This window comes from Thunnus thynnus, chromosome 22 (genome assembly GCF_963924715.1).
Source record: "Thunnus thynnus chromosome 22, fThuThy2.1, whole genome shotgun sequence".
Lineage (NCBI taxonomy): Eukaryota > Metazoa > Chordata > Actinopteri > Scombriformes > Scombridae > Thunnus > Thunnus thynnus.
In genome coordinates, this window is record NC_089538.1 from 8248696 (window position 1) to 8274421 (window position 25726).

General features: G+C 40.0%; 1 protein-coding gene across 9 annotated transcripts in view; it reads left to right on the forward strand.

Annotated features, from left to right (window-relative positions):
• The first annotated feature begins 6 nt into the window (after window positions 1-6).
• mark2b (MAP/microtubule affinity-regulating kinase 2b) overlaps window positions 7-25726 on the forward strand; it is a 55786-nt gene continuing 30066 nt past the window's right edge. For 4 of the 9 annotated variants that reach the window (XM_067580133.1, XM_067580139.1, XM_067580135.1 and 1 more), the window contains exons 1-3: window positions 7-1263; window positions 22585-22755; window positions 24360-24413. In XM_067580133.1, coding sequence (XP_067436234.1) covers window positions 1213-1263; window positions 22585-22755; window positions 24360-24413 — 276 coding nt within the window. In that variant the 5' untranslated portion in view covers window positions 7-1212. The remainder of the gene's footprint in view (window positions 1264-22584; window positions 22756-24359; window positions 24414-25726) is intronic. The other 5 variants (XM_067580140.1, XM_067580141.1, XM_067580138.1 and 2 more) reach the window with 4 other exon arrangements.

Sequence of the window (25726 nt, forward strand, 5' to 3'; positions counted from 1 at the left end):
TCCCCGATCCTCCTCCTTCAGTCGTGGTGCAAGCGAAGTAGCAGCCATGTTACCGCGGGCTTGTTCCGGTATCAGGGCAGGATCGTGCGCATAGACTGCAGCAGCTCCTCGCCTCTCCGTGACTCTCTTGACAAGAAACCCTCCAGTTTACCGATAATGGATTTTTACAACTTGATGACCCTGTCTTCAATCGGCTGCTCGCGGGGATAACAGCAGTCGGTGTAGCGACAGGACGAGCTGGTAACGTTAACGTTACACCGCCTCACTGCAGTGCAGCAGCGGTGAACGACCTTATTCCAATCACGCAACCGAAGGAAGAGAGCCGGTGATTTCCGTGGATGTTGAGTTTTGTGGGTCGCTGTGTGGCCGCTGGAGGATCAGCTAACTAGCTTTCCTTCGAGAGAAACACTGAATTAGCTACACGGCCTGTTAGCTAGCGCCACAAATTAACTCTCACCTGCCATGTTACCGTTTTTACACGGTGCTGCCGCTTTTATTTCGTGGATACCCCTCCTCACCTGGATATCTCTTTGGGAACATTTTGACTTGTTTTTGGGCGAGTTGGCGAGAAGCTCGAAACCTCGCCGGGAATAAAACTTTGGCCTGAAAGTTTGTAGAGCCCCTCGGACCTGGCTTCAAAAGCTTCAAAAGGAAAAAAAACATCTCTGTAACAACAGAGAGAAAACAAGAGAGAAAAAAGGCGACGAGCCCGCGTTAAAGAAAACGACACACCGGATAAATATTTGGTGTAGATTTTGGCGACAGACGTTGGTTAGCAGTCTTTACTGGTTAGCATGCTAGCCACCTAATTGAACCGTGTCCTGTTCAATGCAACCGTTGCCCAACTTTTCCTCAAGCTAGCTGGCTGTCTTCGACGCTGTTAAACGCAAATTGTGAACTGAATGTTTTCAAAAAATAAAGAGGACATTTGCTTTTTTTTCCTGTTTTGTGCTTGTTGACAAACATGGGACGTGCGGTTGCTGCGAGCTAGTTTCTAGCTAGCTAACTTGGCTAGCCGCTGATGTGGGATTCAACTTGTTGATTCACGGGCTATCTGTCGTTGCTGCTGCTAGCTGGCTGGCTAGCACTGTTGGCAATTTCTCTCTACCACCAGCTACAAAAGTTTTAAATGCACAGTAGACACTGAAGAGTGGCTTTTGTTTCACTGTTCCTTTCCCCCTCTTTTTTTGGCAACTCTCAAGTCTTTGAAAAATGTCAACAAGGATCCCGCTGGTGCAAGTCATAGAAAATTCAGCCGGGCAGGTAAGATGCACAACTAAGTTAATCCTCCAAAAATAATGTTATAGTTGTTGTTAAGCCATAAAATCTCTTTCAGTTGGAATTATTTCCTGCTTTGGAGAGAGAGGCCCTTGTTTGGCCTTCCACAGACTGTGATTGTCTCTTTGCTTTTTTTTGTCTCTGTTTTCTTTGCCACACAGCAGTGATTCACCAACTTGCCTACGCACTCACACTGGATTTCCCACTCCTTGCAGAATAGAAGGAACAAATTTAGGTTTCTATTTAGTCTGTGTGTTAGGGCATGTCCTCCTCCTTGACTTTTCATCGCTTTGACCTGTCGCAAGATAGAACACTCTTGTCAGCCAGCTCCCTGTGAATCGCACATAGTTGATAATACAGAAGACCAACATCCACATATTAGCCTGAATGTTGAGAACTAAGTTTTTAATTTAGAATATTGATCTTGAACTTTTATAGTGCATGTATGGTCTTGAAATCCTCTGTAGTGGTGGTCTCTTGTGTTTGTGATTGACAGTGTTGACATGGGACCCTTGAATATTTCACAAAGCTATAAGAACCCGCTGTTTGTCATTTCAAAGAAGCAGCATTGGTCCCTGTGTCATAATAGAAGTGGCTTTCTGAGTTTTTGGTTTTAATAAACTAATGGCACACAGTACCCTTAAGGATCATTGGAGGTTTCCAGAGAACTCGTAAAACAGATGTAGATTTAAAATTAGTGGCATTGTTGTCAGTGGTTTCCAACGAGCCCCCTTGGCGTTTACAGGTGTTTAGCTGTAACTGTCACGTCTGGTTTTGGTGAATGAGGGGCATCAAACGCACTATAAATACCATTTCATCTATACGAGTCTCAAAATAGTCAAGGATTGAATGAGGAGATGTTAAAAAAGATTGTGTGTTTCATGTCTCCATCTAGTTGATTAGAGAACCACATTGGTAGTGTGCTTTAAAGTTTAAAAATAGTTATCTGTAAATCATTATTAGAAAGCTGGAACAAGGCCTCTGCTTCCGTGACCACAATATCTGTCTTAATCTTGTAGAACGTTATAACTGAAGCTTGATTGTAATTATGAACAAAAGCCATGCATGCTCACACGAAAACCATTTTTGTTTCCAATACAGACAATGACCTGAAAAGCTTGGACAGCTGTTGACAAGTATCATGTGAAAAAATCTCTCGAGAGCATTGGATGGAAAATACTGCGTTTGTGTGTCTACATGTTGACAGTGTAGCCAGAGGATGATGTCAGCACCTGTGTGAAGCTAAACTCATTTCTATATTTATGGTGCTCGAGTGTCTGTAGGTGTGTGAATGTAGCTGTGGTGGTGGTGTGATGGATTGTTTAAGCAGTTGGTCAGTGGCTTTGAGTGTAGCAAAATAAGTTAAGATCTACTTGAACTATCTTCAAGTTTTTTTTCATTATGGCAAATGTGGTAAATAGTTCTCACAAAATGACAAGTTGGTTAAAAAAAAACAAGAAGTATAACATGTTGAATAATTATTAAATCGCACCTTTCAATCTGTCAAGAGTTGCACCCTCAGTCAAACATTTTTCTATCTGAAAAAAGCCCAACCCAGGTGTGTAAGTGGCAGCCAGACTGCAGATCTGCTCTTACCAGCCAATAGGGAAACTTCTAGGTGTCTGAGACTCAAAGGTTCAAAGATTTTGTCTGCCTTTGCTTCTTGTATAAATAAATGCTGACGGAAGTTGTCTGTTGATACCATGATCTCACTGCGTGTGCCTGTGTGTGTGTGTGTGTGTGTGTGTGTGTGTGTGTGTGTGTGTGTGTGTGTGTGTGTGTGTGTGTGTGTTGGCTTGTCCCACGCAATGGATCACTGCTTCCGTTAAGATTATACAGGAAAGCAGACCGACAGCTAGGCCGGTATGTAGATAGGTGTAGGCTAATAAACGCACACACACGGTGATACACACAAACTACATGGCTACACCCATACCTGGAGCAGAGGTCAGAAACAACGGTTGATTAAGTCTTTGATATAGTCTGTAGTTGACTCATAAAGACACACAGGGCCGTGATATTTCCAGTGGGATTTTTAAGGTTGATGTAAAAGTCAATGTTTGGTGTCTTTTGAACATGTTGGTATAACGTGCACTTGTCCAAACATGTTAGCATTGACCTTTAATATTAGCTAACTTCCTCATTTAATTCAATGAGAGCAGAGTGTTTTCCCCTGCAGAGGTGTGCAGCATTGTGGCACAAGCCACAGGCAGATGTATAAGATATACTGTCTGATAACTTTTCATACTTGTACAGTCAGGCCTGAAAGAGTGTGAAACTTAAGTTGTGTGTGTTGGTAATTAATACCTGCTCAAACTGAACGTCCTGGTATACCCTATGTGTGCGCCCTATAGCGACACGCTTGTACCAGCGCAGCCCTTGTGGTGTTTTGCTGTTGTACTATTGTTGGTCTGAATGCGCTCTTACTCATCCAACAGCACCTAGTGAGGATTTAGGGGTGAAAGAAAAAAGTTTGGGGTCATGGCAAGTTCTTAACTAGGTTTGTAGGCAAAAGGTCACGGATGGATACTGCCACACAAACACAGTCTGTTTTAAAGGCCATGTATAGAAAGCCTTTGGTGTCGGGTCTCAAGATACAGGACAAAATGGCACTGGACAAGAAGGCGGGCTGAGTGTGGACATGACTGTCCCTGAGACTTAAGTGTGTATTTTGATTTGATTAGTCTGTGTGCCATTCAGTAAAAGCAGATATTCTCTGAATACTCTCAACTTGTATTTGCAAAAAGACTGCCTGACTGGAACGAGCTTGCTTTTAATTTTAATACTTGACACCGAGTTAACCTGATTGTGAATTATCTGACTTGGCTGGAAAGATTGCAAGCCCGTGTTACACATGACTGGCAAACTAAGTTGTGAGTTAATGGTTATGAAAGTATGGGGAGTTTGTGGAATAAAAGTCACTCATCAAGACACACTACCATACTGTCATCATTAACAGTTTCTGGGCATACATTATCAGAGAGCTGCCTAATTCAGAGAGGTGCTTGTGACATTTTTCTGACAGTGTGAAATGGCAGATATGTTGAGTGGCTTTGACCTGACATGTTGCCATGTTACACAAGTTTTGGTACTGCCGGTTAGTTTTAGGAACTTATTTGAATATGACACTCGTTATCAGTGTGAGAAATAGTGAGAAAGCAAACTCATTAAAGTACAAAGCAGATTTTTTTTTTTTTTTTTTCCAGAAATCATATTAAATTATTGTAGCAGATTTGTCCAAAATGGAGCTTTGTTTCTCAGTATGTTGTGAACATGCTTACTGTAGGTTTGTACTCTTTGTCCACTTCCCCAGACATGATCACTTGATTGTCTGATTTCCTGTTTTACAATGTTCCCTCTCTATTCATTGAGCCACGTCTTCTGAAAAGACTAATGCAGCTAGAAATACTGGTCTGCCTCTTCAATTGTTACTTCATCCTCCATTTCATTGTTTGGGTAGTTGCACACTAGCCAAACAAGCTGGATCCTCCCTGCATCGATGTGTGATGGATTTGAACCATTAATTTGTTCAACTGAGTAATTTCCTCATTGTAGAAGTGATATAGAATAAATGAAAAACTAGCTAAACTATATTTAGGACCTCTTTCTACTTGATTTTGATTTTAATGTCTACATTGGGTTTAACAACTTCCAACACAGTTAAAAAAAAAAAAAAAACAAAGAACAAGGAAATAAACCAAAAAGCACACACATAGCACATATAAAAAGGCCTGTCTTACCTCGCTGGTTCATTCTTAATGGCACCTGCAACCTGTAGTCCCTCAGTGACGACAAGGAACCGGAAAAGAAGCCTGATTGGTCCCTTTCAGAACATCCCTTGCTGGGTGTGCTGAGTTTGCAGTGTTTTTCTTCTTTTTTTTTTTTTTTACCATATTAATGACGCTCTATAAACCTGCTTTCACCTGCTGTCCCACATGTAGGTTACTTTATCAAGCAGAGAAAATGGGAATTGGTTCTGTGTGAATCCTGAGGGACGGGAGCTTGATTATATTGTATCGTAGGGCTCGATACCAGATGGGATTGGGAGGATCACCTGACCTCACCTGGATCATTTCATACACCACAGCTGGCTGACATTCAATGCTGAGGCCTTCACATTCTTGTTTAAACTCCTACAAGTGTTTCCTATCGTGCTAAGACTTCTGCGGGATCTAATAAAGGTAGTCGACATGAGCAACAATGATTACGGAAAAGAAAGAATTGGAAACAAAAACATCATAGGATTAAGAAGGAGCAGGAAGAAAATCTGGGGGAAAACTAAATATAGGCAGACCAGCAAAGTTGCATTCTTGTTTGACACAAAACCAGCCATTGCTTTAACTTCTCTTCATGAGAATTTAGTCCTTTTTTTTTTTTTAAATCCTTTTTTTTAAGTCTCGTAAGCCGCATATTAACGGGAAACTGTGACACAGGCTGTCGCATTGTTCTGTCCTACTTGTTCACCTCGGGAGTGTTACTGGATCTAATAAATGTCCGCTCAATATGGAGCCTAATTCTTTATGATTCATTGTTTCAATTTTACTAATCCATTGAAAGTCATCATGACATCATGAGAACGACAACAAAAAAACAAAAATCAACAACATACTGCTTGTGATTCAATAATTGTAATCTAAAGTAATTCTCAGAATATCAAATAGTATTAACTTTTTTGCCAGTTAAGGTTGATCACTTCTAATTATTAACTGTATAGTAACAGTACATTTCTGGCTTTGCCACTGCTAACCATTGTTTATCTCAAGCGGTGGTTGGTGAGAAATTAACCCCTGTGCCATCATCACTATTTAGTCACTCATTCATTTATGATGTCAATATCATAACATAAAAATGTTGTTATTGTTCAGCCCTAGTTTCCGGTCCATCACAGTCTGACCTTTTGTAACCTGCATGGGGACTGAAACAGGGACGGCTGCAGATTTAAAAGGCTGTCAAGCACCACAGCAACAAAAACAAAGCAAACACTGTATTGGAAATATGAGTGTTGTTGAGCAGTTTGATATATTTCACTCGACACCTTGGGAGTGCGTGAGCCGAGCAGAGAATCTCCCAGCAAGCTGCTGAGCTGGAAATTCAATATAGATGTGACAGAGAAGCGCTGAATGTGAGCGTATTGACACAGGTATGTCGGTGAAGATGTTTCAGTATTCCAGCATTCACCTTTTTGCCACTCTTCATTCATCCTCTCCTGGAATGAGTCATCGTGTAAGCAATCTATAGCCCAAACGCGCTCTCACACACACGTACACGTTGCCGTTACGCCCAGGAAACCATAAATTATGCCTCTCTTCTTACCAGACCAGTCACTAGGCAGATGAACAGAAAGACAAAGCTAGCCAGGGCCCTAGCAACAGAGAACCTGCCTCAAACACACACACACACACACACACGCTAGATCATTCACTCCATCACGTTCACATTTGTTCTTGCCGGCACACACTAACACTCCCTTATTCTTCCCTCACACAGATACAGGCAGTTAGTTGTTAATCAGATTGGAAATACATTTTGATTTAATGAGATCAGTCTGTTTATAAACCTGGATTTCCAGTGGACACGTAAATATAGAATGAGCAGGTGCTACCTGAGTGTTTAACCCACAATGCTTTGTGTGTGTATGTTGGATTGTCTCAGGGAGCAGGGTAAAACAGGCCTTTCCAGTTGAGCCAAGTGGTAGGTGTGGCAGCTAACTGTAGACCGTTTGAAGGGTTTGACGTAATTCAGGTGTAGGAGTGCGGGTTTCTCCCTCTCCTTCAGTGTAATTTTGTCTTTCTGTTTAGTCATCTCATATCAGTTTGTCTTCAACACCTGGATTTCTTTTTGAGAGCTGGGAACATTTTGAAAGAAGAGATTAAGTTAAAACCTAATTATTATATTTTTTTCAGTTTGTGACCTTTTTATTTTCATATGGAGAATAGTTTGAAAGAATAAAGACAAAATAGAACAAAACTACAGATCAAACAGACATATTGGTGTATTATATTAGTTATTATTGCGTTGGTTATTGTATAAAAGTACATTTTCAATACATGTTTTTTAGTACACAGTAGGTGGCAAATATTCAAGCTGCCATTGTTTACGCACTCATTCCTGCAATCAAATAGTAATAATGTTGACTATCATCCAAAACGAGTTTCCCAAGGTTAAGACGATCTCTGTCAGGGGTGTTTGTTGTGGTGTATCTTGCACCACAACTTGATTTACCTACTTCGGTGTTTTAGTTGCCCCAACTGGTGCCTAACTGTATTCTTATGAGTTATACTGAGTCCTAATACCCCTCTTAGTGGTGGCAACTCTCTAATATCTGCTGAGTCACACGAGACCTGATCTAGAAATCCAGTCAGAATGTTAAAATGAATTAGTTGGTATTCAAATCACGCTGGAACAAGCGAGCCACCATAATAATGATGATAACAATTTCCCATCTTTGATTAATGGAGTGTACACCCGAAAAGTATTAGATATTGGAACTGAGCCGCTTAAGAAAATGTATCCCGAAAAACAAATCAGGATTTGTAATCATATAAAACATAAAATCTAATTTGGTGGCACTCTTCCTCTAACACAGTTAAGTATTTTCCATTTTAACATTTCTAGGTTTAAATGCAATACAATTTGCTAAGACTTTTGTTTTGCAGTGTCTTTGCAGTGATTTAATATTCCAAAAAATGAATCATACCATTAATTTAAACTCAAAACCACCATTCAAGGGTTCCCAAAGGAAATTGTTTAGCCAAAGTGGTGAGCCACTTAGATTCTGCTGCATCTCTCTGCTTTTTTCCCCCTAAAGGTTGATATTCTCTTTCATAAATGTGAATATATATGTTTTTTTTTTTTTTATGATAAGCGCAGGTGATCTTCGTTTCAGGCAAAATTGCCCACATTCACAAATTTAAAACCCTGTATTTCATCTATCTTTACATGTATTCACCAGCTTTTTAAATCAGACACTCAGTGAAAGCTACAGACCTGTTTACTCTGGTGGCTCACATGCACTGCTTCTTTCTCTCTCGCGCACACACACACACACACAGAGTTGCATAGCAGCACAATGAGTGCACGCAAGGAAATGCTGTGCAGTGTGTCCCAACTGTGACGGCAACAGAGCTAACAAGGGCACTGAATTGGTTTGAGACACACGCGCACACACACACAAATATACACACACATACCTAGGGAGTTAGGGTAATCCAGTTCAACAGAACACAAACACACGACACTACATTCACAGCAAACTGAGACCCAGCGTGACACCACCTTGCTAAAGTAAAGGGCCCCTCACAAATTTACTTAGCCGCGTGTGTGTGGTGGAGGGTTTGTATAGCTAGTATATGGATACTGTATGCGTATGCTAGCTGTGCTGTATATTAGATATTGGCCCGCAGAGGTTGAAAAGAGGTCACGAGAGCATGCTAGTTAGGGATATACAGTGTTCTGATTCAGCTGGTCCTGTTTTTGCCCATTACAGGTAATGTTAAACAACATTAAATGTTAAAGGGGACATACAGTAGAAAGGGAGATTTCCATTTCTTTTTTCATTACAAAGCAGTTCTAGATGCTTTATAAATACTGTGACAGAGAAATGCACACAGCCCGTATTCAGAAACTGTGCCTTTAAGCGAGCCGTTTGGACTTCTGTAAGGTTGTGATGTCGTAACTATATGCTCAGTGCTTCCCGTACCATTGCCTTGGAGGGATGGCCCCCCCCCCCCCCCAAACGGGAATTCCCCTCACCCCCTGAAAGAAACAAAATATGCTTATGTTGTTTACCTAATTTATGTGCACTAGTTTCACTTCAGCTCAGTGTGAGAGTCTCTACTGCGTTTTGCTGTTATTTATGGTCACACTAGTTTCTCTCCTCTCCTTTGCTCTCTGTGTGCTACAATCCGTTACCTGTGGTTGGCCTGGGCAAGCGTCACTCAGAAAACAGTCAGCCAATCAGACGAGAGGGGCAATGAGCAGACACAAAACAAGAGTGAGACAGAGGGGCTGCATCCATGGCTTGTACAGCTGCAACTAGATGCTTTTTGACCATAAAAACAAATGTTTGTACATAGACCACAAAAATTAAATATTAAACTGGGAAAGGGGCATAATATGACCTCTTTAAAGAATCCTTGAATCTTAAACTTCCTTTGCGGTGATCCTTGCCAGGAGGTTACATAATTGATTATTGAAACACAAGCCTGATGAAATAACGCCCTGCTTTGTCACCAAAAGACATTTACAACTGTGAGTCACAGACATCTATTTTTGCTGTGCTTCAGAGTTAAAAATTGACAGCCTCAGCTTTGTGAAAACCATCAAATGTGACACTTGCATGCGTATTCAACTTGTAAGATATAAAAAGGTTTAAGAAGAAAACAGGGTTTGCAAAATCTACTTTTTTGATGTGGAAATATATGCATGCGTATGCCAAAAGGTAATATTGTTAGAGCCAAGCACTACCAGAAAATGTCTGAAAAGTAAAGCTGTTTATTAAAGGCTGTGTGCCTTAAGATTTTTACCCATACATGAAAATGTTTTCACCTTGTCTGGGTAGAGCTGTGTGGAAATTTGTTCCCTGCTGAACAGAGGCAGCACATGTATTCAAATTTTCCTCTTATATCCTGTATGTGTGTGACTGTAGTGTAAAAAGTGCTATTTAGTCATTTTATTTATATAATTTGCCAATGTAATACTCCGTACACCCTGGTCCTATTCAGCTGGCTTTCTATTACGAGTTGAATCAGAACAGCAGTAGCATTTCACTCAGGCATTTGGCAGCTTTTTGACACGTGTCCTTTTAATTTCCCTCTCATTAGAGTGGTTGTTTCACATGAGCCCTCCTAAAGTTATTCCCTGTTGGGATTATCCTGTAATTGGCGAGTAGTTCCAGTTAGTACTATGGCTGCAGGAGTAACTGGTGTGTATATGTAAGGGTTACTATATGATATGCATGGGTGCAAGAAATCCGTCTACAGACGGATTTCCATCAAAAGTGAATTATTTGTTCCCTCATAGTCCGTTTTATTTTTATTGCTAGTTCTGCTTTTCGCTCTGTATACTATTAAATGTCAAAGGATAGAGATGCTTTGTTACAGACATCAAAGCTTGTTCCAGCTTCCTATGGTTGTATATGCATTGATTTATACATCTGTTTTCTTCAAAATAATCAAAGGTATGGCAGTTTTATTTGATGTGCACATATTTCTCGGCAGGATAGGTACCGAAACCCGGAATTAAACGGGCCCCCGGGCTAAATTATCAAAGACCCTTGTATTGATAAGCACCAACATTACCGGTTCTTTTATTGTTACTTTTTAACATTTTGGTATAATTTATTATCGCTCTGAAGCCACTCCTCTGCTCTCTGTGTTGCGGCTGAGCTCCTCCACATACACACACACACAAAGACGAGCAAAGTCAGCGAACAGCAGAGCACCGATGAAATGAAGATTACTCGAGTTGACAATGCCTATGCTTGTTGCTGTAAGTACAATAAAACCAACAAGTAAAAAGCCAGCACTTAATCAATACACCTGTTCAACAAGCATAAACATGTAGAAAAGCAATATTTCAATCTGCTCTGTTTGCTTTCTGTCATCCACGAGCACAGCGCGCTAGCTCAGCTAATAGCAAATTGTTACGAACAAGCTAAAATGAAAGCTGTCTATATGTAGTCTCAACTGTTGAGCTTAGTTTGTCACGTATCTTAAAATTTGGGTGATTGTTGTAAACTGAGTTGTTGGCTGAGACAAACCAGCCCCTCCTTTCTACCAGTGATACCTGCAGCAGTGAATCAGCTCAGCAGCAGAGGGAGGAGGACAAAGGACAGGAGGAAGGACTGATTATGACTGATGACTGTGTTCTTTCTTTCCAAACTTCACTCAGTATTGTGATGTCAGGAATATTGTTTATTTTACTGACATGTTGTGAGATAGTGAGATATTATTGAGTTTATATAGTGACTTTGCTGTTGTAAACACTACGATTGCTGCTCTAGAAACATTTAGTTATGTTTAAAATATAAATTCTAATCCTGTTCTGAATTAATTGTTTTTTTAAAAAGCAATTATTTAGTAATGAAAAAGAATCCATACAAGTATCGATAAAGAACTGAACCAATACGGAGTATTGTCAGTGTGCAGTCATGTATGTTAGTATGAAAGTGACAAGAATTTCATTTTTTTTCTTTAACAGACTGATGTAGATTCTGGTTGCCTTTTAAAGTTGATAAAGATAATAATTACAGATATTTGTTTTCCTTTATTCTAAATAGTAAGAGTATAGTATAGTTGGACAGCTAAAATTACTAGGCCTACAAGTTTTTTGTTCAGTAAGGAGAGAAATTGGACTCCTTCATCACTAGTAGCATACTTTTTGAAGGTAAATTTTATTTATACTTTTCATGCATTGGTGCCTTTGCCAGGGATAAAAAATCATGGCCAGAATGTACCAAATTGCACTATTTAAAAAAAAAAAAAAAAAAAAAAAAAAAAATTACATGGGTAGGGCGGAACCCCCATGGGGACTTCCTGCCTTTGGCGCTCGTCATTATGCACCTTCACTGCACAACCTGGACACCAGTAAAAGTTCAGTCAAAAAAATATTTCTCACCAGCACCCGTGTGATTCGGTAAATGTGGTGATTAAGAATAACTTAAAAGTTACAACTGTGTCAGGGATTCTTTGACTGCTATATGGTAATATCACAATACTGACCACTACATGTACCCGTTTAAGGACAGCAAACTCTCTGTCAGTTTTTTTTTTCTTTTTCTGGAAACTGATCTTGGCATTAAAGTGGAGTATAAATAGAAATGTAAACATACGAATAGAAGGCTAGGAAAAAAAAGAGGAGGGAGGGAGCAAGAGAGAAGGAAGGAGGCATGAAAGAGATACAAAGCAACGTTGAAATAGAGGGCAGGATTCAGCAAGCGACAAATCTCCATGGCAACACAGCCATCACGACATAGTTGGGAGGTGTGTGTGTGTGTGTGTGTGTGTGTCTCCTCCCACCCACAAATTTCAGTATAATGCAGGAGCTTTTGTACTTGGTTGTGTTATGTATCCAATAAAGACCCTGTTTGTTCAGAGCTTGTTTGTGCCACTTAAAGGTTTGGTTGGTATCAAGAAATGGAGGAGAAATATCTAATAAATATTGGATTTATTTCTCTAAATGTTGTGTAAATAGATAAAGGCTATAAGTGTAATGTCATATCAGAATTTCCTCCACATCACTGGCACACTGCCTCGGTTTTTACCATGCCCAACACAGAGAACTATAAATAATTAAAATTCTATCATAAAATCTTAAATCTATTCATAGAACTGCACCAAGCTGAAGTAGCAGCACTGATAACAAAGATATTGTTGAAGAGCAGTTTGATAAGTAAAGTTTGAGAAGTGTTTTATTTTAACAGTATTATCAGCTATTAGCTCAAGTTAATCCCCCATGAATTGGATTAATTAATAAACAAGATTAATTGAGACAAGTATAGTTAACATACTCCTCTTTCCTCTTTCATACTCCTCACACTCATCTTTCTGCCAAATAACAGCAGGTTGCCAGCTTGTTGCATGTAAAATTAGTTACATGAAGGCAGCCTACAGGCTCAATTGTAAGCTTACATGTAGCTGTCATTAAAACCGCTCTTTTAATGAACTCACAGGGGCTGATTGTCTTAACGGCTTTTCTTTTTTTTCTCCTTTAGATGTGCAGGCTTCCAATTAGGACTCTGTGTCACTGCAAACGTTTTTTATCCATGAGGTTAACCCCAGTGTGCCAATCTGATTACATTCAGTAACAGTTCTGTGTTTTAAAAAAAAACAACAAAAACCTTTAAAACACAAGGTGATTATCTGGAAGGGACCTTAATTACTGTAGTAGCGATCAAACAGGTATTTGGAGCTGTAATTAATGCGAGCTAGAGCTATGTTAAAATTACCTGCACCTGTAGAGAAATTAACCCTTAATAATATTTTTTCATTAATATGTTTTGACATAAATCGCCATTTTTATTTGGCAGTGTTTTTGATAATTATCAATGTAAAGTTTATCCTTTTATAATGAATTTGTTAATCAGCTGTCCTCAGCCCACCCCTCAAATAGCCCTCACACCTTGAGGAAAACACCAAACATAACGATGTTATATCAAATAGGGTAAAATGGTCTCTGGCAGTGTCCAAGTGTTTAGACCTTGAGTTTAACCTCATAAATTGGTTTGCCGCTCTAAAATTTAATCAAGTGTGATATGGTTTTCCCCTAAGGTTAAAATTGTCTGTGTCTGTCATTACTTCCCTGTTAAATCTGAAATTCATCCACAGTGCAGTGTTTAAACGACACTGACAAACTGAAATTGTCCTTAGACCGGACAGGATAGAGTAGTTAATTTATAGTTAATTATTTCAAATGAGAGGGAACAGTGTGATTACATTTAATTGCTAACAGCAGGTTGTAATGCGGTATTTAAAAAAAAAACAAAAAAAACTGTCAGCATAAACAACAGTAGCTGCCAGTGAGCCATCAACAGTTTTGTTGCAAATTCAGCAGAAGAGCTGTAATATTTTTAATTTGTATAATTAGAGTATGGTGGTCTTGTGAAATTACGCCCCGTATATCAGTAATGAAAAGAAAATACAAAACTAGTAAACACATTTGTTTTTGGTTAACAGATATGTACACACACACACACACCCCTAACAAGTGGCTCAGCTTCTATAATAAGGTCTGATAAAGTAACCAATCCCAAATGTGATTCTCAGTTGTGATTGCAGGGTTAGGTATAGGCTTGCCGCGGTGTCACACACTGTTTGGACATATGTCGATTACATTACTTGGCAACTTCCCCCACCTTCATTTTGCTATCAATACTTAGTTGGACGATTGATGCTACAATTACAAACTTGTGAGGAAAATTTCCTCACCGTGGTATCTCTAGTTAGGTAAGTTTAGGGTAAAAAACAGTCAATAATAATCTGGAAGCCTGATCAGATGTATGGTCGATAGTTGATGAAACAGAAAAGACTGAAGAGTGTTTTGTTTTTTACAGTGTAGTAAACAGTGTTTTTTCAACTTAGCCTGGTTTGGAGTGTGTTTTAAACGCACCTCTCCTTCTTTTACCCCTACTTTTCCTGACCATTCTGTTGGTAACATTTTTGCCCATCTTTCCCTATCGTTCACTTGGGTTCGGCTGTCTTTTGATTGTACTCTAGTGTGTCGCTGCACTTTGTGTGCAACTCTCCATTGGTTTACTTTCTGAACTGTGCTGTGTTAAATTCCATCTGGTTGTATCTCGGTGGCTTCCTCCCAGAACTCAGATTACTAAAGGTCAGTGATAATGAGGCTTGAGTCAAAACACATCCAGTACTGCATTGGATTAGCATTACTCCCTTGTGTGTGTGTTGGTCATGTGCACATGCTTGTGTTTGCAGTGTGGCAGTAAATGGCTCTCAGCTGCAAACATGTCAGTGAGTTTTCACTTTGTGTGTATGTGTGTTGTGTTGGGAGGGAGATCTGAATGTTGCGCCGGATATAAACACTATACTAATGGTCTCTCCACACAGTGGGCAACTAATGACAGAGACTGACTAGAAAGGGCTGCACTCCATGAAACAGGCCTGACACACTCTAGTCGGTGAACGCAGGTCCAAAGCAGATCGCAGGTATATTTCACTTCATGAATGATGGTTGCTGGAGAAACAATCAACAAATCAGGCCTGGAGATAAGGAAAGAAAAATCTACTGGCAAAAACATAGTAAAGGCAACACATATCCAAGATGATTAAGTATTTAAGCTGTCATTAAATTAAACTGCAAAATTAAAGATAGTAAAATAGGACCACATGTGTAATACATAAGAGTAATAAAATATAATACAGCTCAAACAATAAGTCAGTTAATCTTTGAGCTGATAAACAGAAAAGAGATACGCTATTCTTTTACAGTCGTTTCAAGCAAAAATGCCCAAAATTACCTAAATTAGTTCCAGCTTAATTGTGCAGATTTCCTGCTTTTCTTGGTCTTATGTGATAGTGAACTCTTGAACTGTTTGTCAGACAAAACAAGCAATTTGAAGACATTAACTTTGGCTCTAGGAACATTTTATAGACTAAATATAATCAAGAAAATAGTCAGTGGATTAATTAGTGAAAATAATTGTTTGATGCTACCCTTGAATATTCAGAAAGGTGTGTATTGTTTGACCCCAATGCATAGACCCAATGTTACAGAGGAATATTTGGCCTCTCCTCATCATCTAAAAGACTTACTATACTCCAATCTGTCTCCTAAATGCTCCAAATCTAAACTGGGCCCGATAATGTCTTTCCTTTTATCAACTTGGCACACTGTATAGAAAGCTACTCACTCTCAGTTAAAGTGGCACACCCACAGTCCCATTTTCCACAATTTTGCTCTTCTTACCGGAGGAGTACCTTTTTAATTTCCCCAGTGGAGCAATAAAGGTATCCATATTCTGTCTGACATCTGTTCGGAGGATATTCACAGAACGTTTAATGACTTTCAAATTTCATTGATTTACCTGGCTCTTCATTTTTCCTATACCTGCAACTCAGATCTTCCATGTGCGCTTCTGCTGTGCCCTTGGGGCCTTTTTTATACACCCATGAGCTTCATGTCATGTTGGATGTGGATGTTCAGACAAGTAGTTTAGTCTCTAAACTCTCTATCTTGTCACTGAACTCCTCTTCTGGTCCTCTCGCTGTTCATCAGACCATCTCGGCAGTGAGGTGAACTAGTTTACTGTCAGGGATTACTTGGACTGCACGTCTAAAAACCCTAATCACAAACTTTTTCACTTCCATTTTTTACATAGACTTTACCTGACTCCTAGAAAACACCACCTCATGAAACTCATACCCTCCCAAATCTGTCATTTATGTACTCTTGAGTTCCTCATGAGCTCATGTATTCATATGTACTGGGAGTGCCCTGCAGTGGCCTCATTCTGGAAAGTAGTGTGTTCTACCTTATCAGATTAACTGGGTGTGCGTATACCCTGTTCTGTTGTCCCAGGTTGCTGATTTTGAATGATACGTCATCACTGGATCTGTCAGCCTTCAAATCTCATATTTTATTTGTAGATTTTACAGCAGCAAAAAAATGCTTGTTCTAAGATTAAATCATACACAATGGCTAATGTCTTTTCTGAGCATACTACGCATGGAACAATATATAGCTAGAATACAGGGGGCCTCTGCAGCAGCAGCTGTTAAATAGCTGTTGGCTTGAATATGTACAAGTATGGCATTATAATGTATGTAAGTGCACTTTGCTGTATTGTTGTAAATCTATGAATACATATACTATGTAATGTAGAACTGTGGTGGGATGGGAGGGGAAGGTACTGGTTGTCACATGGGTGGGAGGGAGGGATGACCTTTTGTGGTCCTAGTGGGGGTAGTTATATACTCTGACATTTTGTGTTTGTTATTGCAATGACTGTTGCTGTCCTTTTTTTGAAATGACAACAATTGATAACAAAAAGTAAAGTTATGTATTTAGAAAGAAAAGTCCCCTTTGCAGTGATATGTGAGCCAAAACTCGCTCTGCACAGCCTTGGTGACTGTCCCCTTTTCATTGTCACCTGAAGTGGTCAACAATGTCATGTGATTGGTTATATTTATGTCTTTCGGGCCGTGTGTTTCCAATTTACTACCTCTACTCCTTCCATCCCATCACCTCACGCAAGAAGTCCTGTCATCTGGCGTGAATGTCATAAACAGACTCTTGAATTTTGAATACGCTGGAACCCCAAGTTAGTACGTTCTTTGCTAAATTGCCTTTTGTTGGCAGTCCTAAGCTAGTATTCATGAGTCACACACAACATCAGAGAGTACTGTGAGAACAAAACAATGATGTCACTTATTGTCACGCAACACATCTATAATTATAACTGAGGCGAGAGGTGGGTATGTGCATGTGTATGTGTGTGCATATGTATGTGTGTGAGAGTTGGGGGAGGGGGTTTTGCTTAGCCTGCAGCTGCCCAAAAATGAAGGAAGAATCAGAAGACAAAAATAGTCGGACATGAAAGAGGATAGGAGAGAAGGAAGACTAAAGAGACGAGGACTCTGGAAGAGGGAAAGAACTCGAAATACACTTGAATTTTAATTACTGTATTTTGTGCCATGCTCTCAGTTTAACGTTGGTAGAGTACAGAAGCAGAAGTTAGGCCTGTCAGCGACTTAGAGGGGGATGATAGTAACCAAAGAACAAAAAATGTTTTCCTGTCTACTGACCTTCATGTCAGTTGTTGAGTTGTACCAGGGTTGTACATGTAATTCAACCTTGGTAAGCTGGTTTTGTTTGGTCCTCTATAACACAGTAATGTTTGACAACCATTTCCTTAGTTTGACAAAAAGAGGAAAAAATTATTAATTTAAACTTGTATGGCACACTCCAACTGTCCAATATTTACTGTACAATCTCTTCATATTCGTAATCTCATGCTATATTAAAATATTACTTTATTTTTATTATATAGATACAGCTCAATGTACACTTTTTTGTGAGAAATAGCAAATTGTCTAAAATGTATTAAAGTATACAGTGCATGCCACCCAGAAATTACACTAAGTGAATGTCACATCCTGCCATCTTGATTAATAAGTAAAAGTTGACATTTTCATTAATCTTTTCCAGACTTTCCAGGAAATCATAAATGGATACCACTGTGTTGCTCGTTACTTCAGCACAGTCATCTTCATTGGTCATGCGTTTGTTGAGGATCCTTGATTCATTCATTCATTACACCTGTGTGGAGTGATGAGCAGCTAGATAAACCAGGGTGGATGGTTGCTGTGTCTTTGAACATTGTTAGATTATCTCTCTGACTCAAAATCAAGATACACACCTCAAATGATGTCATTTAACGTCTTAAAGGCTGATGTTTGCTTTTTGTCGCTGATATCAGCGCTTACTCAAACCACAAACTACTTTAACTGTTAAAAGTGTGACATTACTGTTGTCGTATTCATTTTTGTCATCGACAGCCTTTATATACCCACAAGAAACCTTGTTGTGCAGGAAGTCAGACAATGCAGACTTTAGACTGATCACTGTACATAGGCGTATACATGCAGCAGGCCAGTAATCAGATTTCTCCCCAAACTTATGTTGGAGCCATGGTTAGTTTATTTGACCTGTATTAGTGATAAAAAGCTGCTTCTTTATGTCGTTTTTGTTTTTTTTCTTTGTGTGTCTGCGTTGGAGCAGAAGCCTAGTGAGAGGACACGCAGACAGACAGTGCACAGTTTTTCCTTAAAGTCTGTGTCTGAAGTTTACACAGTTGTTCAGTGGTGGAAACAGCCTAAACTTCTAGAGGCTATTATATGTACATTTCATTCATTGTCTTGTCGCCGCTCTTCTGTCACAACAATAACAAATCTAACTGGGGAAATCAGGGTTTTAATCCCCTATCCCAATAACAGAAATCAAGTTCCTTGTGTGGCATTAAGATATTGGTTTACCGCAGAGAGCCGACTAGGTGCATATAAACCCACTGAAGGAAAAGGCCATTCTTGTAGTTCATATATACACACTATTTTTCCAATAGGAATAAGGACTACACCTAAACGTGTTTACATCTTTACAAGCTGTTTAGAAATTTAAATACGTTTAAAATCCAAAAACTCTAAACTTTGGTGTAAATCTTGATACCCGCATATTATGTCACACCATTTTAAACTGTGTCAAAGCAGGTCTTATCACTTTCTAGAAACCCAACAAATGTTTTGTTGAGGGCAAAACTTGTCCTGCAGGCTCTATTTTGAACAGCAGTACTCCAGAGAGATTAATGCAAAACTGAGGGAGTGACGGAGGGAGTTAGATCATGTAGACCTTTGTGAGAACAGCCCAGTTGATCCTAAATTCATCTCTGTATGGTCAGATTGGGTCTCATTGTCTTAAATAGTGTCCACATATGACATATTGTCTGTCTCCCTCTCCCCCTCTCCCACAGGATCCAAAAATAAAAATCATTTGCTTCCCCCACTCACACAAGGCCACATAAGGCCCTTCCCCTGTCCTCCTGCTTTAATGCAACTGTCATTTGTTTTTAATCCCAGTTCCTCTGCTTGTGTTGAAGCTTAATCTGGCCTATTACACTTTGTGCAGGTCTGCGCTGTCAGCATGAGGATGTAGGGGGGGGTGGTGGATGGGGTGCAGACATTAGATCATACCATCTGGAGCAAGAAACACACTAACACAATGAAGTAATCATGGTTATCCCCATTTCCCATGACCCAAGATATGGTGACGGTGGGAAGAAGATGTTGATAAAAATGTGGTCTACGGGCAGCTTGTGATACACAGCCAGCCTCTTATTTCTTCAAGTGAGAGAGAGAGAGAGATAATTGGCTGAATAAAATGGCTAGTCGGTGTTGGAATGAGAGAACAAGAGAAAGAGATGATTTGTATGAACAGCGAACCTCTTCACTCCACACCAACAGTGTGAATTTCACTGGCCCGTCTCTCTCATTGGTGTCAAATCTCCTAGAGGTGTGTGTGATTTGCACCGCCGTTTATGCCCGCGTGAGTGTCTGTGTACCCGCATCTTTGTGTGCACAAGTGTGTATTCTTGTATCTGTGCGCTGGTGTTTGTGTCACAGCCCATGTGTGTTTGCGTCTCGTCACCCTGGAGCCAGTCGTCCTCTCCTCTGACCCTGATCCTCGTCACCTGTCCACTCAGATCACACACACACACACACAGACACAGACACATAGACACATAGACACATAGACACACACACACAATTGCTCTGACCCTTTCCTGGAGTTGAAACCCAATCGCAGTTGCCAACTATGCAAAACTTGCCAGCACAGCAAGGTTTTGTTTTCTTTTTGTGGGTGTGCGTATGACTCGAAAGACCCACTGTCTGCTATGAGATGAACTAGAAAAAGTTTTACTATATACCATATAAAGACACTATTAAATAACTTTTTATGTTGCTGGCCTTGGCTGGAGCTGTGCAGCGGTGTAGGTTCACTATATGGGTTCAAATTAAAGTCACAGAGAAACAGAAAAAGAGGCTGAGTTACAATAATAATTTATGTCTTTAATCCTCTGAAGCACAATATGACTCTCTGATCAAAAGTTGAATATTGTGTGTGAAGCATTAATCATAGTAAAACAGTGACAGCAGGAAAATCAAGACTAAGATCACAGTCCGAGCACCTTTACAGACAGTTTGCAAAGTTTCAATGTTTAGCTGTGGCTTTTACTAACATGTGCTCATACCCTAATATTAAAGACCCCCTCCAATGAAAATCAAGGTCTTAACCTTGTTAGCATGTCCATGTGGTGTTTTTCAAATGCTACAAGACATATCAGGAGCATATAAGCAGTCAACACCATGGCTGAACATTTCTGCTTTGAAACTGTAGTCTACATGGAAAGTCTCAAAAAGAGATTCAGTCAGGCAGGATTTCCCATGTCACAAACCTAAGGAACCAATCATATATAATTAAAGATGATTATATGCAGAGTCTTCCTCCTCAGGTTTTCCCCGACAGCTAATTCCGATCTGCACATAAGGGTAGCAACCTGTCAAGTTGAAAAGTCAAGTCCAGCATATTGTTGTTTTGCCAAGTTTCTGTCAAGAGAAAAACGGTGAACGTTGACCAGAAACAGCGATGGAATGGCTGGCCTGGCCGCGTTAGCTTTTAGCTCGGCTAACAGACCGGTCTGTTAACCTCCTCTTCTGCTTCCGTGTACAGTGCTTCCTCTTGCCTCTGAGTCGTTGTAGTCTGCTACGCCAGTCCGCTGCCTCAGGAGATGCAGTCTGCTGAGTGCTGCTCTAAGCTTCAGTGGAAGTGAGGCAGGCGAGTTGTTGTTCAGAAGGTTGGTTGGGCTGTACCCTCTTAGCCTAGTTGCACTGGTTGTGTTATCTGCACACTTGCGCATTAAGAGAAGAGTCCCTAACACTCTTTACACAGGGAAAAGGAGTAGATGTCATTTCAAGGATTTTAAAGCTTTTGCAGAAAAACCACATCAGACACACCTTGTTCAAACTAGAGTTTTATATGTCTTAATATATGTCTGGACGGGATCATTAAGTAATATGTTTCAGCAAAGACTACAAGTAAAACTAGAGATGTGAATGCTTCTAGACAATGTTATAAAGAAATGGAGGAACTATTGCAACTCATCAGTGTAACAGGTAGCCACAGTTTAACCACAAGGCATAACATGTGCACAACAGAAAGTGCACATCATTTATTTGTAATCAGCGCCTGTATTCCCTTACTATTTACAGCTTTCTGTGTATAAAGCAGTTGGCCTCTTTGTTTTCCCCATAATGATGTTTATGGCTGTCAAATGAACTCAGAGTACAGTTTCCAAATAAGCTTTAGATTGATTTAAAAAAAACTTCATTTTTCTCACCAAGTTTGTTGATTGATTAAAGATTCTTTCTTGTCCTTAGCAATATCCGACCCAATTGTGTTTTAGCTGTTTAAATCGCTCCAGAAGCCTGTGAGATTTTAATCAATATTGGCTGTCCACTGCAAAAAGGTCCAAGTCTCTATCTTAATCTTGCCACCAGATTATAACACAGAGCTTTCAACACCCTACTAGCCCTGTAAAAGCTTTAGCTCCATAGACCGTTTCTCTGCTGTTCCTAATCCATAAAAGAAACTGAAGGTATTCAGGCCTTTTTTTTCTTTTTCATAACTATTTCATAATCCCTGATAGCCTACCTGAATGCAGTAGACTAGGACAGTTATTTACAAAGAAACACATTGTCATACACTTGAATTTAATACTTTTTCATTGGAAATTGTTTGTCAAAGTTTGTCAAAATATAGTTTTCTCAGGTGTCTTTTCAGTTATTTTTTGTTTTATTTGACCCAAATGATCTGAAGATTAATTGCTACAGTGTATGATGAAAAAACCAGAATACCCAACCTCACTGAAAGAAGTGATACTTCATATTTTCTCCTGATGCATATTGTTGGTGTGTGTTTTCTGTTATTCGTGTCTCTCTCAACTAATGAAATTTAGAAATGGCCAACAAACTTGAAATATTCATCAAATTAAAGCTTGTATCAAAACCCTATATAGCTTCATACTATAATCTTTGGATGTTCTGTGCTGATATGTCTCATAGATGCAGGGGTTGGGACTGACCGCTGGACACATAGCATTTATGATGTACAGTTTTACACATAAACATAACCTAGCGTCTTTTGCTCCGTCACATTTTTCCTGTCACTTTCTATTACTTTCTGCCTACAAGTAAACACGTTCCTCTTATGCTCACATATTGCCTTCTCTCTTCTCAGGACTCCAAGTCATCATCTGGCCGCTCCAGCATGCCGCGATGTCGGAACTCCGTTGCCACAACCACATCAGATGACCAGCCGCACATTGGTAACTATCGGTTGCTGAAAACCATTGGCAAGGGCAACTTCGCCAAGGTCAAACTGGCACGACACGTCCTCACCGGAAAAGAGGTAGGCATGCATGCACACACACGCTAGATTGGACTGAAAGCTTTAATCTTTCCTTTAGTTTGACATTAAAAAAAGTCTCACTGACTTTCTGAACTTTCATTTTTAGTCACTGAAGTCACAGTGGAGAAATGCTTTACTATTGACTCTTTATTTAACTAGAAACTGGCTTGTCAATGTTGCAATAACACCAGCAATGCTCAGGAAGTCATTTTAAGGAAGAAAATAAATAAAAAAACAGTAAGTCTTTGTCGAGCAGTGTAACTAAGACTAACACCAAGATTTCTTTGACTGTAAAACAAAGTGACAAAATGCAGGTGAGGAACTTAAACCACTTTTTTTGCTGGTTTAAGTGACAAGTAGACTCCAACTTCTTCAGAAAGTTACTATTGTAACATCAAAAACAGTTTAGATCAGTACAGAAGACTCAGATATTTTTAATTAGCCAAGACGGGAAAAAGAAGACAAACACTATAAATGTTTTTGTTCATGTCTAAACATTAATCTGGCTTCCTGGTTGCTGAGGATAGGGGTGGGTTCACGCTGTGAGACACAGTAGGTCTGGTCTGATCTGGGGCTTGCATGGCTTTGGAGACGGTACATCTGCTGTGGGAGATTAGATCACCATTGTCTGCTTGAATAGAGAAGCCTAAATGTCTCTGGCTTACTGTGAATTCCAGATGTGATGTAACGCAGTGGTCTGTCCCTTTAAGGGAAAAGCTGTATCTGCAGTGAGCCCATGCTGAGCTCTGTCTGAGGCCCAGTCAAGTCAACTCTTGGTCTGAGAGAGAGAGAGAGAGAAAGAGAGAGAGAGAGGGAGAGAGAGGTGGGCGGGCTCTGTCAATGTGTGACAGCTCTGTGCCTGACACCCTGATAACACTCCATGTGACTCGCTGGCACACACACACACACACACACACACACACACATACAAAGAAAACAAGGGAGAGTCAGAGGGCATGAAAGAGTCAGACAGACAAGCACAACCAGAAAGAGGAGTGGAAGAAGGGAGTTAGTTGACAGTGGAAGGCAGAAATAGGAGAGAAAAGTGGACCTCCCTCTTCTGTGTTCTTGATGAGAGATAATCTTTTGTTTCTCTGCCTTTTCTGCTTTGGTCTGTTTCATCCCTTTTTTCTACATTTCTCACTTTGTATCTCTCCCATCTGTCTGTTTCTGTATTTTTGTTTTTCTCAGATTCTGTTTTATCTCTCTCTTTCTCGCTCTGTTTTTTTTTTTTTTTTATCTTTCTCTGTCTTCCTTGCCGGTCACCACTGTTGGATTATGAACTATAGACCTCATTGTGGCATGGATATAAACCATGCTTGAGCTCTGTGTTTGTGTCTCTGTCTGTATTCTGCCCTATTATGCAACTGTCGCCTTGCTGTGATTGCACGTTATCACTTAATGCTGTGTGATTGTATCACAGTGTGTGTGTGCGTATGTGTGCGCGACACGTCCAAACAGACAGCAGTGTGTATTTGTGCTCTGCTCACAGACCTATGGTTGTGCAGTTTTGTGTGAGCAAGATGCGTCAAACTCACTGCAGCAAGTGTAATAAATGAATAAAAGTGTAATAAAAAATGAACACGTTCTTGTTTTGCTTCTAGGTGGCTGTAAAGATCATTGATAAGACACAGCTCAACTCCTCCAGTTTGCAGAAGGTGCGTCTCTCTCTCTCTCTCTCTCTCTCTCTCTCTCTCTCTCTCTCTGGTTCTCTCTCACACTCACACACACAAAAAATTCAAACCTCGGCCCTTTTTTATCTGTTTTCTCATTTTCAAGTCACTCTTCCTCCCCCCCATGTGTCTCTCTCTTCTGCACTCTCTCTTTCCCTTCCTCCCCCACTCTCAGTGTCTTTCTGAAGTGGTCTAGTTTTCAGAGAGAGTTTTAATTACAGGAAACAAGCTGCAATTACTTCCTTTGATCGTGGCAGGGTGGGGTCTGTCCACTCACACGCACACTCTCTAACCATGTATGCTTGCACACCAAACACACACATACACACCAAACGCATCAGACACAGATAGCACATGACAAGTAACGGCAAAAATACTGACAGGCCTGCCACATAAATCCAGTGATGAATGCAAATGCTCACACTCCCTTACATACAGTAGAATGTAAGGACATGCACGAGGAACCAGAACCGACAGGGAACGCTCAATGCTATATCCTACCAGTTCTTAAAGGATCAGGCTTCATTCTACATTTTTCTTTTTGTCAATAAATCCCATGTTAAAATTTTGGTCACCAACTGTCAATGGCGGGGCACTGTAGTTTTTAGTAAATAGTACTCAAACACGAGTAAATTGTGCAGTTACCGCGGACTGAGCTAAAAAGCTGTTGGATTTTGGATTGTTTGTAACCTTAAAGTTTCTAGGCGTGAAGGTTTCTAAGTGTTGTGTGTCTGCCAGAGTTAATCAGCCCTCAGAATGTCCACTAAGCCCAGTTATCTACGGACTCATGGAGGAAATAAATTCCTAATGAATGGAAAATGTCTCCTGACACCTTAGCTGAAGAGAGAGACCGGCTATTGTTGAAATAAATGTCCCTGCATGTTTGTTGAATTAGTATTTTGTAGCATTACTTTGACTTAATATGTCAGAGTTTATAAGCAGCTGAAAGCAAATCAAGCTTTTCATTGTTTGTTTAACTCTGAAATCCCAAATTGTGCCAGACCTGGGATTTAAACAGGTACTACTTGAATTTCTGCTGGTATGTCATCACTAACCATGTTTGTTAATGCTTTCCTTCTACTAATCCGGCTCACACGCTCATAAACAGGAAGTGAATGTTGTTTCTGAATGTCTTCAGTGTCATTTTATCCTCATACTACATTTCCCTCCTCAATCCTCACGTGCACTTGCATTGACACCAGCTATGGTGTATCCCTGGACACACACACACTTTGTAATGACAATGCAAAATTAAATATCTATTTTCAAAAGAACGCTTAGAAAAGAAATAACAGCAG